Source organism: Rhopilema esculentum, chromosome 19 (genome assembly GCF_057945365.1).
Source record: "Rhopilema esculentum isolate cy_ngs chromosome 19, ASM5794536v1, whole genome shotgun sequence".
Lineage (NCBI taxonomy): Eukaryota > Metazoa > Cnidaria > Scyphozoa > Rhizostomeae > Rhizostomatidae > Rhopilema > Rhopilema esculentum.
Window position 1 is genome coordinate 6,424,985 of NC_142833.1, and position 17,597 is coordinate 6,442,581.

General features: G+C 36.1%; 1 protein-coding gene across 1 annotated transcript in view; it reads left to right on the forward strand.

Moving 5' to 3' along the window:
• Window positions 1-8,158: 8,158 nt before the first annotated feature.
• LOC135688514 (phosphoinositide 3-kinase regulatory subunit 4) overlaps window positions 8,159-17,597 on the forward strand; it is a 33,981-nt gene continuing 24,542 nt past the window's right edge. Inside the window, exons 1-5 of the mRNA XM_065205386.2 lie at window positions 8,159-8,332; window positions 12,934-12,978; window positions 13,262-13,462; window positions 15,923-16,007; window positions 16,569-16,897. Of these exons, the coding sequence (XP_065061458.1) occupies window positions 8,241-8,332; window positions 12,934-12,978; window positions 13,262-13,462; window positions 15,923-16,007; window positions 16,569-16,897 (752 nt within the window). The 5' untranslated portion in view covers window positions 8,159-8,240. The remainder of the gene's footprint in view (window positions 8,333-12,933; window positions 12,979-13,261; window positions 13,463-15,922; window positions 16,008-16,568; window positions 16,898-17,597) is intronic.

Genomic DNA, 17,597 nt, shown 5'->3' on the forward strand with positions numbered 1-17,597 from the left:
CCTTTTGAATGTCAGAAAACGCCCTTTTTTCAAAGAGATTTCTTGCCATTGGGGAGGGGGCTTTTCCTCGCTATGCCACTGCATAACAAAGTGTAGGCCTAAGAAAGTGTAAAGACAAATGACTTTACATATCGTCATAAACTGATTTTCATTGAAGAAAACGATGAAGAATAATGTCTTTTAGGTCCTATTTTTCTCTCTTTACGAAAAAACAGCATAAAAACAGCACAAGATGAAATGTTTAAAGTTCATAGGCCCTCTAAAAATTGGAACCAGTTTTATAATGACCAAATCCACTAATATAATCACTAATATGACATTAAAATCACCACAAGCAATCAGTGCCTGACAGAACAATTACCCCCAATTTTCGGGGTTTGACCCCCTGTTTTTCAGAAACGCCCCCTAAAAACTTGATCAACATTCAGATTCGTAATCTACGCCCAAAACTACACTAGAATTGGTGTGGTAAATTCTCCACTCGGCTGACAATACCCCCCTTCAGCCTCTGGACTATAGCTAAAGCTATAAGCAAATCGGAAATGTAGAAACCATTTCAGAAATGATGAGTTTAGAGGCACTGATGGAAGGCAAGGCGGCTATAGAGAACGTATTGAATTCGGAGAAAATTGGATACAAATTTGGTAATAAGTTTCACAAACAGATTAGAAATGGAACGATTACAGATTACTGGGTCAACTTTTGCTTCACTGCGCAATATATCCTTTGAAACCTATATAGAAAACACAAACCCTAATGTTGCATTATGTTCATTCAGGCAAGCTGTGAGTGATTAAAGTAAATGAAATATGTTCATCCATTTTCCCTAAAAAATATTCCATGTTTCATAATTATTTATAAGAGGTGCGTAGGCGACATCTAATAGGCTTTTAGAGAAAACCTCTTTGTATTTCGAATTTATCTTTCCTAAAAACTTTGTACATGATATTTTAATTAAAATATGTTAATAGCTATACTTGTGAAAATATCCTAATTATTTTTCTGTACAATGTTCAATTGTGCAGTTTCACGGACATGCAATTTATTATCAGCTTGAAATTTCTTTTAATTTCTTCACTATTTGAATGAATATATGTTTTATAGGTGAATCTATCAAATTTTTGCTAACAATGGATTTTAAACTTAGGTTGCAAGAAATGTTCTGCCAGCAGCTACTAGATACATTAATGTAGAGTATTGTTTTGTTCTGAGTGAGGGACAGGGTTGTTGCTAGCTATTGTGCTAAAGGAGGTTGCTTAGGCTCAATTTGCCAACAACGTTGGTAAATCAACCTTTATTGACCTAGGCCTACACGTCTAAAAATGTGCCAAAAGTATCTCTACCTGGCAAGAAACTCCCCATTTTGCAACAGAAATTTTTTAAGCGAAGGGTGGCACACTCCTCAACGCCTCACCATAGTGAAGACCTTAGTGTTTGTTGGGGGGGGGGGGGCAAAGAAGACTGCAGAAAATATGAAGGGGCTAATTTTGTTAACTAAATATCTAGTAAGAAGCTTTTGACGTAATAAAATAAGAAATTTTCAAAGTATCATAGTTTGAAAACATGCAATGAAGCGATGGTATCAATGCTGTCATTCTTCGAGGCACCTTTTTAGGACTAAATTTATTTTCTTTTCTTGACTCTACTGGATACGCAGTAAATGAGACTTAAATTGAACAGAGAAAAGCATCATTACAATTAAAGCTTCTAAAATGTTTTCGATGTTGAAAGATTTGGAAAACGTCTCTATTTTAGACCACATACTTCTTCAAAACATGCAATATTTAGAGACTCACGGTGAATGAATATCTTTATATCATTTTTGTTGCAATGTATGTAAATATTGTGGTCTTTTTCTCAATGATGCTGATTTGTATTTTCGGTTTATCGTTGACACTGTATTTCTGATACAACAGTATCACAGCTGTCGATTGATTCTGTAATAATTAAAAATGAATGATCTTAATCTTTGTTGTTCGCAAATTTATGGATGAAAACAGGGTCCTGATTATAACCTCGATGACAACTTAAATGCTAAGAGGCAAAGGAGCAGTCACAAAGAAATACGTATTTACAATTCACTCGTAGTTTCTATGATTCTTTCACAATTTATATTACGATTTGCTGAAGAAATTTTGAAAATTGCCCAACCTCTAGGATATAAAAGGGTTAAGAGCTCTTTAAAAAATGACGTTATCCAAAATTGAATTCACTAAAATGAGAAGGTAGTGAAGACAAGGACCCGCCCGTCAAATAAACGTTTTGGCTAATCCTGCCCCTCCAATCAAAGGGCAAGAGGAATGAGGACCTCCTAGCCCCCTCTTCGACATTCCTGCTAATCCTCATTGAGTGATTTAAAAGTTATTATCGATCAAGTTGTTTAAGAACCTTTAGGATATGTTGATTTTTGCAAGCGCGAAACACGAATCACGGCAACACGGCGAGCTTTAATGTAAAATTGAAAAATTGTTTAAAAAGAAAGAATGAAGATTAAGGAAATGATGATGACTTCTGGTGATCGACTAAACTGGTCGAATTTCCGCCACTGGAGGAATGAGTTGGAAAAGGTGCAAGCGATACGAAGAGTCAGAATCATAGCAGCTGACTCTAGGATAATCTGGACTGAAGCAAAGCAAAGCTGTGAAAAAATAGAAGAAAATGGAAAAAGGCTTGAAGTACAACAAAAACAAGCAACGTCTTAAAAATGTTCTGCGAAGATTTCCTTCTCAAATGAGCATGTAGAAAAGGCTACAGCTTTAGCTTTCTCTTCCTTGCACCCTTATTTGTGGCTAAAGATGACAGTTTTTGACCGGTGAAATGTGTTCGAGTAAAGCCAATCACCTCAAACTTTCCCAGTAATTCTATGAAATGACGTCCCTGAAGATAATTTTTTCACGATTACCGACAAACCAAGACCATTATCTCAACTGTTAGCGATTGTTATCTCCACTAAGGCTTGCCATATAAATGCAAAAAGAAAAAACCCTGTCTTGCCTGTAGAAGACAAAAACTAATCAGTAAGAAATCTTCAAAAGTAGTGAGTCATTCCATTCTTTGTTTAGATGTCAAACTATGTCTACATTTCTATGAGTATAAAAATTTGTATCCAGTTGCATCTCGTCTTATTTTCTTGTTCGGTTTACAATGGCAGACATGTGTTAGAGCAAAGATTTTGTCACTGCTTTCTATGCGTTACACGATTCTTGTCTGATCGAAGCACAAACAAGGAGGGGGGCTGAGCCCTCCGCTGTTTCGATATAGATTCTCAAATCTATCTGGTTAGCATTAAAGTAATCTACCTTTCTAGAAATCGAGTAAAAAATCTGTAATTTCCTTGCAAACATTAAAATCGAGTTCCTGTAAAGAAATTTGTTTCTGATTTCGGAACTTTCATTAAGTATCGTATTATTGCATTAGGAACAGTGAGTCCTGGGCCCAGAATACTGCGTGCTTACATGGGGCCCCAAATTTTGGAAAATGTTTTTTTCTGTACTTAACTAGCTTAAAGTGGTATTTTTATCTATTCTGTATCAACTTTCTTCGAGAGAGTCTAGGTGTAATGGCAAGAGAAGAGGGCCCATAACAAACAATACAAATTGCCATTTCATAGTAAAATGGAGAAAAATTGCAATAATTTTGGAAGAGCCCATCGGGCGATCGCCCGGTAGCCCGACCGGCCAGTCCGCCCTTGCAGCTAACCCTCGCAAAATGGAACCTACAGGCTTTCATTCTTTGGTTAATCACCTGCTGTTTAAAATCCTATAACCAGACATAATGTTTTAACTTTAAAGGGACTGCATGTTGCTAGTTGACACCGCTATTACTACGCATAATCGACCCGATTCCTTATCAAAGTACACTTTTAAGATTAGATCCTGATGTAATCGACCCCACAAATCTCATATGAATCTTTAAAATAAGATCGATAAGCTGAATTGATAATTTGAAAAAGTAGGTTCATTTCTTTGTAACGCATTGACTTTCTCAATGCAAACCTTCTTGATATCAACATGCTACTGAATAAAACATAATGTCTTTTGCAAGTAAAAAGAGAATCATCCCCCCATATAGAAGAGTAGATCCTCAGAGTTTTTTATAAGCAGAATTCTTCTACACTTTTTTTGAAAGAGATTTAAATAATAATGATTTTGAATATGTGCTTAGACAGGTTAGCTTCGTATACATAGGTGACCTCGTATACCATTAAATACGGAAACTGTTTCTTAATTTCATCAGTTCACAGTAAACGACTAAAAATGCCCTTACCAGTCAACGAACAAAATTCTACAAACTAGTGACAAAACTCACAAAGTTCAACTCCCTTGAAATACGAAACAACCTCTTTTACAAATTTTACCAGCACCTAGAATAATAATTACGTAATACACAAAAATAAACACACGTGACAAATCGTGATGCAATCTTCATGTAATGTTCTGTAATGGGTGGAAAACCTGATATTTAACACTTGGAGAAGCTTCACTCCGAGAAGAAACACTTCTTTCCTTTCCGTTTAAGCTAAGTGATTGTTGACAGAGAAAAGACAAATTTTTTGTTAACATTACAGGCTCAAAGTAAGGTTTTATTTAATTTAAATCTTGTATATGTTGACGCCACTGTTCAAGATTCTCCATGTCGAGTTTCAAGTGCAATGCATTTGCGCAAATTAGGAAATAAGGAAAACCCAATTACTATTGTGAAAGAATATGCCCAATTACTCGTGTGAAAAAAGCCTTGGAAACCTGTTTACTTTTTAGACTACCTGTGGATTGTTAATTGTATGTAACGCCAAATCGTGTAGGCCTTTTGTTAAGAATCTTTCATTCCTGGAAAGGTTTCTCGCTGTTTTCCGCAAATAATTACCACAGTAATAAAGGAAAACGATTCTTATGCATTCAAACTTTTCATCGAATGAAATATTTTTCAGCAAATTTTAGCATTTCTAGTCTTTGCCTGCTGTTTTGAGCATAATAAAATTTTCTTGCGTAAATTCTTGATTTACCTCTGACGAAAATTAAGTGAAGAGACGATATTGAAGAAAAGGTCGACAACACATTGATGCAGATAGAGCAGAAAAGAAGAATGTAGAAAAAATTGCAAGGACCATTTAAAAGCAGCGACAAACTGTTATCATGATAATTATGATTCTAGGACTTCGACTGAATAAGAATGCTACTTCTGAAAACATCAAAGCGACAGGTCAGCTGAAGAAGAGGGGAGAGAGAAACCTGGAGCTCCCTCTTTAATTGCCAAATATGTTACATATCTCTAAAACAGACTTCTAAATTGGAAGTAACAGTTGCTTTGCTCTCTTTTCCTTCATTTCCACTCTAGAGTCAGGAAAATGTCACAGTCCCACGGTCACTGGCCGGAAGAAGGTTGTAGAAACAAAAAGAAACTGAAAAAGAAAACAAAAAATTTAGAAACTTGAGGAAGTTGAAGAAATCGTATTGCGTTTTGGTTTTTAAAATACAGTCAGACAAAATGAATTAAGAAAATAAAATCATATTTAAAAATATCCTTTTTTATATGAATGTTTCAGCAGAACCGCTTTGCCAGGTAATATTTTGGCACTAACTTTCTACAATTTTTATGTTTATATAATTCATCTGTTTGGAAATTATCTTTAACTGAAAGCAAGCAACAAAGAATCCTTTGGAAAAGAGTAGTGCAATGTGAGGGGATCCAGACTAGTTGAGTACCCCAACTTGCTGACCCCGTCCATTTCAGACCCATTAAGAACGAGGCAGGTTTTATAGTAAGGTTTTCTTTGTCAGAGAAAGATGGACAACTTTTCCAGACTCTGCTCCACCTTCTGTCGCGATCTATTGAGCTCCAAGGGGGGTATCCAGTTCCCATTTGCCGACATAGTAGGCGATCATCCTTTAGTTTCAGACAAGTTTGAAAATTTTTCAATGAAACACCCCCAGTAATGAAAAAACTCCTCGTTTTCCATCAAAGCTATAGTGATGGATAAGAAAATAGACAAACTGAGGCTTGGAATGATTGAATACTGAAGAATAAAGCTGATTGGGTGACTTTTTTAAAGTTCTCTGCTGCTTCACCAAATTTTTGTCGGCTTTTTCTCTTGAGATTGCTCGTAGCTCACACATATATTTCTGTTGTTAAGCAAACCTCCGTGTTACCATAACTTCACAATGTAGAGATCCCACTCTGAAAATTACCCCTGCTCTTGGTATAAAGCACGACTATATTCCTTGTTACCGTTCATGGATTTAACTCACGGTCAATGTCCTACACTCGCTGGCAATGTTAATTCGTTAAGACCTGAGTATGGAACATAAACATGCATAGAAAACATTTTTGCCGGGGAGACAAACCAGCATTTGTCTAAAGGACCGTTAGCTTTTCAAAATTTTGCATCATGTGCACATGCGCAGTTAAAGTCGATGTCTTTATTTTCACACCGCGAAACATTTTCTGTGATAGGAAAATTTGTAGCACTTATGTGAATTAGCCTGAATCAGATAAAAAGGCGAAGGAAATTTAGTGTAAAGGGTGTCATGAGAAGTGTAAGAGCGAAACTCTGTTTAACATATACAAGCATAATTTTGATTAAATAATTTGAAGCGCCATTTGATTTAAATTTTGCCTTCGCCCTAATGCGCATGTCCATATGATTCACGTTTTCATTGGTTCAGACAAATGGATAGAATAATGGCCATAAACAATGAGAATTTAGACTCATCTCCCCAACAAAGTTAATTCAAGGATAGCCCTTGAAATTTTCAATGACAAATCATTTTTACCCGGCTCCCGAAAAGCTGCATAACTATAGTTTTGCAGCTACTTGTTGTCCTTAGGAGACCGACAATCGCTTCAAAAAATGTTTTCTTAGAAAGACATTAATTCTCATTAAAACGACATTGATTGTTTATGCCACCTCCCTATAAAGCAGTTTTGTCTTGAAACTCTTGGACATACCTGGGCATTTTACAGCCTGCGGGCCACATTGGGCCCTTTCGACGTTTCTATCAGGCCTGCGTTTTTGTGAGGGTTTGGTCTATCAGCAGATGAATTTTTAAAGTAGAATTTTTCCAGTTGAGCCGCACCACAATTTCATGGATTTTTATACACATTTACGTAAAAATTTTATCTTTCTGATATCTAGTACTAGCTAATATATTTCATGAATAATTGCTCTTCGCATTTGGAGAAAATAAAAATTTTGCAGAATAAAATTCTCGTTCGTTCTGACCTCCAACACTGTTTGGGTTTCTTATGTGGTCCCTTGCAAAAATTCATTGTTCATCCCTGTTCTAGGATCTACCATCAACATCGTATGAGAATCTTAACAACATTTTTGCTTTGTTGGAGAAGGGCGAAAAAAGAGTGAAGGAGGTTAACCCTTGAAGAGGTTTGGAGTATAGGCTAGGCCGTCGGGGAGCGGTGCATTCAAAATGCTTTCTTAAGAGCATTAATCAAAATTTAAATTCACCAATTTATTGCATTTGAATAGGTGAAACTCTTTTTGTGAAAGACTTGAAAAGCATCGCAAAAGCCGCTACTGCGCATGCGTTAACAGTATAGCTATTACCGCATCTGACTTTAATCCCCGCTATAAAACAATGAGAATCTTGTCTTGTACCGGAGGCGCACTTGATTCGTCGACACTGCGCTAGTTATGATCGGTTTGAGAAATAATCGCCTGATCTAACTTGCGTGTGCCCAAGTAGGATCGTTTCCATATTTCGGCTATCGGCTCTCCCGAAGCCATTCGTCGCCCGGTTGAGAGTCACACCAGAATTTCGTCTGGCTGCACGGTTTACAAGTAATTAACTTCCGCCTACGAGTATATTGTACTCTACGTTTGAGTGGGGGCTAATTCTGATTAATAGCGCTTCCAACGGCCCCACCAGGGTGGGTCGCCATTGTTTTCGTTGCTATTTCTAATATGCTAGTTAATTTCTTGTACATTGCTGATGCTGCTGGAAATCAACACTTCCTACATAAATTCTTACAAATGACAAGAAGCAAACACCGCATTCGTAGTCTCAAATCATCAAAAACTTTTTATATTTTAGTCAAAACAACTTCGAAGTCAGGGTAGTTATACACACAAGCACAAGTGATGGCAGAAGCCCCCTTCCGAGAATGAATGAGACCCCCACTATTTTGGAGGAAAAACATTGGCCTCACTGCCACAATCTTTATTCAGTTTGAGGCTGGCGAGAGAAATGAACATGGCCGAAGTTGAATGTTGATGTTGGTTTTCAAGTATGGGGAATCAACTCTCTGGGGTTGCTCCGTCTCAAATCCTCAGTGTCGAGAGCTATTTCACTGATCTTCCAGAATTCCAGTTCCATTCCAGGTAAGGCATCTGAACTCCATAAGCGTCAGATTGTGACTATTGTGTCGGCAGTGTCATGAATGATGAAATTTCGAGAGAATTTTTGCACAGTCTTGGCAGCCAATGTAGCTTACACCGGAGATATCCGGCGTAGACTAAAGATTTCCCATTGTCTTTCTAATGTTTATTGGCGTATGTCCGGCGTGAGCTTCACATGGATTCCATCCTGGCTTGGCAGTGATAAATTCACACACTGCTTTACCAATTCATTGGCTCTGTTTACGAATAGATGCACAAACACTAGCTACATTGGGGCTTTTGAGGCTCAAACCTCCTCTTAGAAAAGTTTTTAGAGGGGTTTAGCAATCTTTGGTAGCTTCTTATCCTCTATTAGCCCAGAGAAAAGTGTTACAACATCACTAGTGTTATAACATCCAATGCTCAAGCTTCACTGCAAATTACTTGGAGAAATCATCAAATATGAGTATATTTTGTTATCCTGACCTCCCTGTAAAGATTTTAGCAGATGCATGGCTGATCAGGTGCCTCAAAGCAAAATCTTTTTCAAGGCATGAGATTCTTAACTTCCGGTTTAAATCTTGCAGAAAAGTAATAATATGAGTACCACTGATGTTACAGCTTTTGTGCCATTTTTAAGCTTTGTGTTGCCAAAGGGTTATATAACTATTGTCTTTCAAGTGTTATGTACACCCACAAAAGAATCTTCTTTTATTTTGATCCCAAAATAAGTTCTTAACAGCAAGCCTAACGAGACTATTAGCATGTTTTGATCTAAGAATTACTTCCTGTAATGATAACAGTGGCAACGCAGATTTAAAGTGGTTCTTTCATTACACTCAACCATCACATCAGACAGTTTTCCAGTGTTGAACATGCATTTCGTGTCATGCTCATGTGACTGCCGTAATTTAAAAAATATTCCTTGATCAAAAAGACAAAATTTCTGATTAAAAAGTATTAATCTGAAATGGCTGAGGTGCATGATGTCAATACTTTTTGAAAGGCAGGTGCTTGACAAAATGTGCGTCTTGTCTCACCTAGGCATGGACATGCAATCACCTGCCTCAAACTGAGAGGCTTGGTCATCAATTATTAATTTTTTCCTCATTAGCTTGAAAGCTTGTTCCCTTAAAGTTTACATTTCACCACTAAGAAAGCTTATCATGATCCACTTTCCATAAATTCTTTGAATTGTAAATGTGTCCCATTATTTTTTGAAGTTAGTATAAAGTTCAGTTTCTTTAGTCAGTTAGTCATATTTCTTTATTCAGTTTGTCCTATGTTGCATTAATCATGCCTATTTTGAATATGAAGCATACTGTCACAAATAACACAGTCTCTGCTTTTGTTAACAAGCAACATTTAAGTCAAAGGTTTGTACCAGTAACTTTAAAATAATTATCATCTCTACTGATTATTTCTCTGATAAAGTTGTAATGAAGAACTAATTGTGAACAAAATATAATTTCACATTATTGAAATTGCTGACCAAACAATTTTTGTTCTTTTGACTTGCACTTTAAGGGATAGTGACAGATTATAGATAAATTCAGTTTATTCATTTTGTACTTTAGCTATAACCAATTTGTTTCTAATAGATTGTTAAATTTGAAGACAAACTTCCATGGTGTGTGTTGTGTCTGCATGTTTTACCTTTAATTAGAGCTTGATGGAATGATTTTGCATTTTGGGTCCAAGTTCTAAGTCTTTAACTATCAGTTTTGCATCTAACAGACTGACTGTAGCCAACTTTAAGAGCATACAATGTGATGTGATCTTGTACTAATGTTCCATGCTGTAAGTGTTGATTGGTTTTAAGGCCCCTGGATTTGATACACAGTTGCTAGATCTATTGGGTCTTTAAATAGGCTAACTAAAACATTCCAAGGAGATGCAGTGCTAATCTTTCTTGGATTGCTGGTTCATTTTTTTAAAATTTGTCGTTAATTTTTTTGATAAAGATATGATTTTTTGCCATTTATGGGATCTGTGTAATCTATTTGATTTTTCCTTTTTTATTAACAGCAATAGCTTGATAAGGGGATAGGGATAACCTGTATGGGGAAGAGATGGAATAAGTGGGGTTGGTGAACCTAAGGAGAATATTTAGAAAAATTTAGTCTGTTTCTCAAGATTAAATGGAAATTTATTAGGCTTTGGATAATTCATTTTGGTAAAGGTAATTATTGTAGTTAACATCTATTTTGAGTTTGCATCAGGGCCCATGAAAAATGATAAACAAAGCAAAAAAAGCTAAAATGGAAAGAAAAAATAGCAAAGAAGATATTGCACACAAGGCGCAGGTGAAAAATGTCTCAAATTTTAATGTCTCAGAATTGTCCTGCTAAATTAATTTTTTCCAAACTCAGGAAACTTCCCAGATTATCAATCATTTGTTCTTTCTAAATTGGCACTTACTGAGAGTATTCGGAAATTGACTATTTTAAGACAGACTTAATCCTTCCTGGATATGCAGTTGTTAATAATTGAATGGGATCCTGTGAAGACTAACAACAACATCAGTTAAGCTCAGCCATTCATTCTGATATCATTGCATTGAGTCACTTGGTCCAGTGGAGTGGAATAAACGACACAGGAAACTGAAATTTAATTCCAGCCCAGAGCAGTTAGTAAACGCAAATTTTCAGCAATCTTATAAACATAAATATCTATGCTTTGGTGCAAAGTCAACATGATGGTTCTAAGTTGAAACTGTGAATTTCATGCTTATTGCGGTCATCAGGCAACTGTTCTAATATATAAATATGTGAAATAGCAAATGTATTGAAAATTTTGACCTATTAATGATTTGAGAAGCCAGCCTTGGATAGCATAACGATGGGGCGCAAAAGTGTTTTCATTTTAAATCTCTTTAGTCACTTTGAATGTTGTTGCCGAATTCCCGTTGTTGCCGAATTGTTGCCGTTGTTGCCGAACTTTGAATGTTGTTGCTGATTGGTGTCAGCCCCAAGCCTAGATGTGGATGTTATTTTGCAAAAAAATTCTGTTTGTTTCGCTTGTGATGTGCATGAGAAGGATGATGTGGAGATTTGAGAAGGAGATTTCCTCAAAATGGGCCAACTTCTGCTGTAAATTATTAATACTTGTGTTTCCTGTAAACTTTTTTCCAGGTACCTATGACGTTTTAGCCCAAGTTTGTTTCAATTTAAACTGTCGCTCTTTGTCTTTCGAAATGATGACCAAATGTACCGTGAGAATTTAACCGATGTTGAAAGTGCGGTTATCGTAAGCTGTACAAAGAGAAAGGGTTGGCCTCTCGAAATATTTTGTGAGAAAAAAAAAAATATATTTTTGATAAAATAGCTGTTTTGTGATAATCTTTTTTGAGTCATTATTGAGTGATTTGGCTCTTAACTCGTGTAGCTTTGTCAAGACAACTTTTGATTGTCCAAACAATGTTCTCGGCTCTTCTTTTTCCAGTCGATATTTGAACTGGCTACCTTACGCTATATTTCATTATACGTTTCTTGTTTAGAAGAATTTTGTTTACAATCATTTTTATAAGAAACTATCAACAAGAAACCCTCAACGTTAAGTAACTGCTCGAAAGTCACTCTTCGCTCGGTTGAATATGGTTCTATTCGATGATTACGCACCTCTTACGCATGTTTAATTGACATAGATATTTAGAAGGAAGCACTCCTTGTAACTCATTATATGTTCTATTCAACTTTATCTTATTTTATGTTTTTGTGTTTCTAAAATTTATCTCTTTTGCATTTGGCATTTAAGATACTTTTATGGAATTTTTAGCACTTGAAACAACGTCAAAAATGAAGAAACTTAGCGCTGATGCCGAGCTTAGGCTCTTTCTAAAATAGGCGTCAAGAGCTGAGATCTCTATACGACCCTAAACGAATAATATATGTAACACATGGGCTCCGAAGCAGGTTGGAAATTGGTTGGGCCAAGAGAAAATTTCAAAATCATAACAAAAGATTTTGAAGAAAGCTCTATTGCTTGGCCCCCTGCCCCCCCCCCCTTCGTCGGAGGCCCTGTAACAATGTCCGCGTCGAAAATGTAAACGAAACGTATAGGAACAAAATAAATTAAACTCGAGAAGCATATACAGTTAATCCTCTTTAAATTGCCCCCTCTTATTAACACAAATACAAATTGAATTCATTAAAGGACACAGTGTCAAATTATATGAATTGGGTTAGATTGAAATAAGCTTAAACGATTTTTTATAACATGTATAGCTTTCCCAACACCTTTCAATTTTTTAAAGGAAATTTATGATAAGAAATTTGGAGTGCAAAGTAACACATACAAATGTAGGGTACGAAATCTTTTCCACGGTCAATTGACGAAATCGCGAGTTGTTTTCTTTCTATTAACTACGTTTTCTGATAAAAGTTTTGTTAACTCGCAAACTTACAACTCGTAAACTTACAGCAAATTAAGATTCGACGTTACAAATGGGTGGAACTTAAGTAGAGCACACTTCGATCGAAAGCAAGCCAAGCTAAACTTCTTCCGGGACCAAAAGAAGGTCTTAGTCTATCAGCTAGTGATGTTGTTGTAATCAAATTGAATATATTGTCATTCAATCTGTTGCTTATTCTTTTTATTTGCAGTCTTGGCAGCACAAGGTTTCTCAAAGTAGCCAGAGCAAAGCATAAGTATGTTTTCTTCTTTTTCGAAATGTTTTCTCGTATGAATTCTTGAGAAAAAGCGACAGTTTTTAAGATTTATGAGCGAACGTATCAAGGGTTATTGAGCATTTTAAAAAAATTCTGTTAAGATTTGCAACTAAGAGAAAATAATATACAATGAAAACATGAAAAAGTTGATGTGGGTAGAATTTTTTTCCTTTTATTATGAATCGATTTAGATTAGTCATCAATCAATCAAGGCCAAAAATTCGATTTGTATCTGTCTACTATTCTTTCAATTTCTTCACAGAGAAGGCTACGTAGTGATCAAAGTCTTTGCCATACACGACCCGTCGTTGCCACTTAAAGTGTACCAGGATCAGATATCGCTGATTAAGAGAAAATTGTCAGGAACCACAAATGTTTTGCCCTTCCAAGGTGCCCAGCTTACTGAAAAGGCCGGCTTGTTGTTCCGACAGTACGTTCACGATAATCTGTATGATCGCATAAGGTAAGCTTATGTGTCTCTCTCACACTGTGTCAATTAAAGTAGGAAAATCCTCTTATATTCTCTGCATACTGCTGGAGATTGCAAATGGAAGCTTTTGTCAACAGAGCTGTTCTCGGAATCATTAAAATTTCTCATGCCTACGACTGAGACCATAATATCTGTGTATATCGTAAATTTGTACGAGAATGAATTTTACATTGATTCTTCCTATCAATATTTACCTAGATTGCTACAATTATGTAGCTTACGTAGCTATAATTTGGAAACAAGCAAATATCCATTCTTTGCCTATGAATTTTTCTCTTTTAAGAACTTTATCCTGGCTGCTTTATTGTTATTGTTTATTTGTTTCCAATCAATCGTCAATTATGAAATAATTATCAGCCAAATAAGCTTGTAAAGAAAGACTGGTCTGGTTCTCTTGAATTCTCTCTGTTTGGCAAGGTGTCCTTGCGTCATCGTATTTCATATTCAGCAGATTCACAAAAGTGCATATACGGTGAATTAACCTCCTTGAATTCATACTTAACTTCTTTAATCTCTCAAAATTTCAAAATATTTCCCAAGCCCACTTACTTACGTCATTTGCTGCCTCGTCCTACAAAATTGAATGTTCTATTGCTTGTGATTATGTTGTTTTCGTAATCATATCGTTGTTCTTTCATTTATTGATCTGTTTCTTTAAAAATAACTTTCTAAAACCAGTCAGAGTCAAGCCTAACAAATGCAAGCACGAAAACAGATAAAAACGATAATTCAGTTTCTCTTCTTCTTCGATTCTCCCCTACTTAGCTTTATAATCTCTCCTGCTACCTGTCCATATCTTCGCTTCAATTCCCTCTTTTCTCTCTCGCCCACCATTCAGAACATCAGTAACTCTTTTTGCAGTACCCTGATTACTCGCATCCTCAAAGAACCGAGACCTGCAATATAGAATTTCACTCGCCATGTTGAGAAATGACTGGCGTGAAAATAGAAAACATAAATCTTTATTCATAACACTACTTCTTTTTAAATTTGCAAAGGAATTCAAGCTCAAAAAGGACACCAAAAAGGTTTATAAAAGGTTGTGTATAGTTGTTACATCCAAAAATCAGGGTTTCTATGTTTCATTGTTCTTTGATCCGCTACATTCCCATCAGATAAAGTGCATATGGTTATTCTTTATTTTATGTTTTCTCTGTGTTTTCATTCTTAATTTCTTCTAAAAAAAGATTAGCTGTGAGTATATTTGATTGTTTGAAACTTTGATTGGCTTCGCCCGCTCTAAGCCACTCCTTTTTAAGGCAGGTGCTGCTATAATAAAGAAGAAGAAAAACTGTGACTTCAGAAAGTCTCCACCCTGCAGGGAGACTTGCTAAGTGATTTTTCGTTGGCGTAAAGAAATTGACGTCTATGTTACGTAAAACGGAAGCTAAAACAGTTTGCTTTTAGGTTTATATCAAGTTCTCAGTAATTTACGTATGTATAAGCGTCTATGGAAGAAGTTTATTTCATCGTTCAAAGGAAAATCTCGCTCATTCATTTCCATGTCACTTTCGGTCCTCCATTTTAAAGTTTTTAATGTATTTGTGGGCATCTCTGTATTGCTGAGGTATGTAGGCTTCTGTCTCGTTTCTTTTTGGGCACTTTTTATACCTGCTCCTTGAAAGATTCTCCATTCAAAGATTCCATCACTCGAGCTTTTTTCGTTCTCTATTTCAATCTTTCGTAAATTCCTTGAAAGACCCTTGATGTAAATTATGGGATTTGATGTAAGTTGATTTAAACATTTTTGATATAAATTCAAGGCTAGTTGATGTCTTCCCCCTTTCCAGAGAATATAATGACTTTGTAATCTAATAGCGTGTAAGGTCTGATGGACTGGGTTAGAAACGCTTTGAAAAGCAACGAGGTTTCAGAAATGGGTGGGAAGGGGCGCAAGGTACACTAAAGCCGAGAATTTGAGCACCAATGGCATTGCATTTCTAAGATTAGAGGGTCTAGATCAGTAGATACCCTTTAGTTTGATCAAGGTCTAGGGCCGCTGAAACTTTTAGGGTTTTTAGCTTGTTTTTGGTGAAATACACAAGATATGCACAAGTAAAAGGGGCGACTTAAAGTGAGGTAGGGAGAGTGGTCGTTGGTTTCTTTCTTGGTGGTGGATTCTTCAAAAAATGAATGAAATCAGTAATTTTAGGTCTTTGTTGAGGGACACAAGTGGTAGCCACAGATAGAAATTCTCCCCCCCCCCCTTCTTGGCATGCATATTTGTTTCTATCTAACATAACAAGTTACCCGAGACATTGGCCTTGAAGGTAGGCAAAGCCTATTTTGGTTTTGGTTTCACGTACGTTTTTGCTGCTAGATTTGTTTTTCTCCGTGAAGTAAGGAAAGTAAAGGTATCCCACTGGGAATTGTATAGTGTGTACCATGTTTCTCATTATTTCATTCTATTTTATATTATTTATCTCTGTTTAGCACAAGACCTTTTCTCAATCTCATCGAGAAGAAGTGGATAGTTTTCCAACTATTGTGTGCCTTAGAGCAAGCGCACTCTGTAAAGGTATTTCAATGTTTTGAATAATCAAATTTTCCACGCTTTTGCACTATCAGGATATATTAGTTTCAATTATGCAAAGAATGAAAAGTGGATATTAGCCGCTGTAAGATTGATGAGGAATCGATGAAGAGGAAAGTGAACTTCTGCAAAGTAGGGGTCGCTGTGACTGTTCTGACGTCTTTACACAGAGTTTTATTGTAGCAATTTTCGTAAATATTATCGCTGAATCAAATCATGAAAGGGAGCCTACAACGTTTACCTTGGGATTTTTGAAACATTGATATAAGCAGTGAATGATAAATATTTTAACCATCGATTTGCTTTTAGTGAATGTAACATAAATTGCTTCTTGTATTCAGATTTATATTCTTTTCACTGTACCATGATAAAAGTCTAGCAATATTCACCATGTTTTATTTTCAATTGGCTTTTAAAAATTGTACGCGATATAAGAGCGTGAAAAAATACAATGCAATGTATTACTGTTTTCTTCCCTTGCTATATAATATCAGAGTTTCTTTGAATCTAATTTCGTAAGCATTGGTTTGTGTTTTATACACCTAGGTTTACCATGGTGATATCAAATCGGAAAATGTTCTTGTTACAAGCTGGAATTGGGTATTGCTCACTGATATCGCTAGTTTCAAACCAGTTTGCCTTCCCGTTGATAATCCAGCTGATTTCAATTACTTTTTTGATACATCACGAAGGCGAACCTGCTACATCGCACCTGAACGTTTCAAAGGAACAGGTCAGAAGTACACGGACTCACTTAGCGGTAGCCAATCAGATGGGGAAAGCAAACTAGGAAGCAGCCCCTCTACTCCGTTACTAGATTTGCCGATTACCGAACAGAGTGAAATGACTTTTGCGATGGATATATTTTCAGCCGGGTAGGTCAGGGATTTTTTCTGTTTGCTGTACAGCTTTCTCAATTTTATTCTCTCCTAATGAATTTGATTATCATATTATTGACACTTTGTATTTTTAAGCAGAAATGCTCGCAGTAAATTTTCGAAATAAGGGCCTTTTACGCTGTATACTTGATTTTTCTCATTGTGTTATAAGATTTTTTATCGATGAGAAGTGAAAATTCCAGTTTCAGTGAGTTCATGGGCTCAGTCATATGTGAAACCTCCATACAACTGACACCTGTCTAGAAGCTTTTTGATGTAAATAGGAAACAGTTGTCTTGGTGTATTTTGTAAGGCTTCGTAACCGCGTGAAAGAAAACCTAGGCTTTAACTCTATATGTTTTGTAAATGGAAGTCGTCAACCCTTATGACATGCAGACACTTTTTTGGTGGCACGAAAATTAATAACGGCTTTGAAATAGCAAACTTTTTTAAACATACTAAACGTGGGACACTTTTCATAGTATAGAACTCCAGAACATAGATCGATGTCTCTCTTCTCTAGGAAAGCGGTACTTTTTTGGCAATATTTACAGTTACGTGCTCGCGTTTCTGATCGGCCTGTTACGACACTGTAGTTCATAGTTTGGAGTTCTTGATGTTTCAAATTGTTTGCTTTTTCAAAGCAATGAATAGGACATGTCTGTTAACAACGATTTCTCTAGGAAGACTGTTAAAG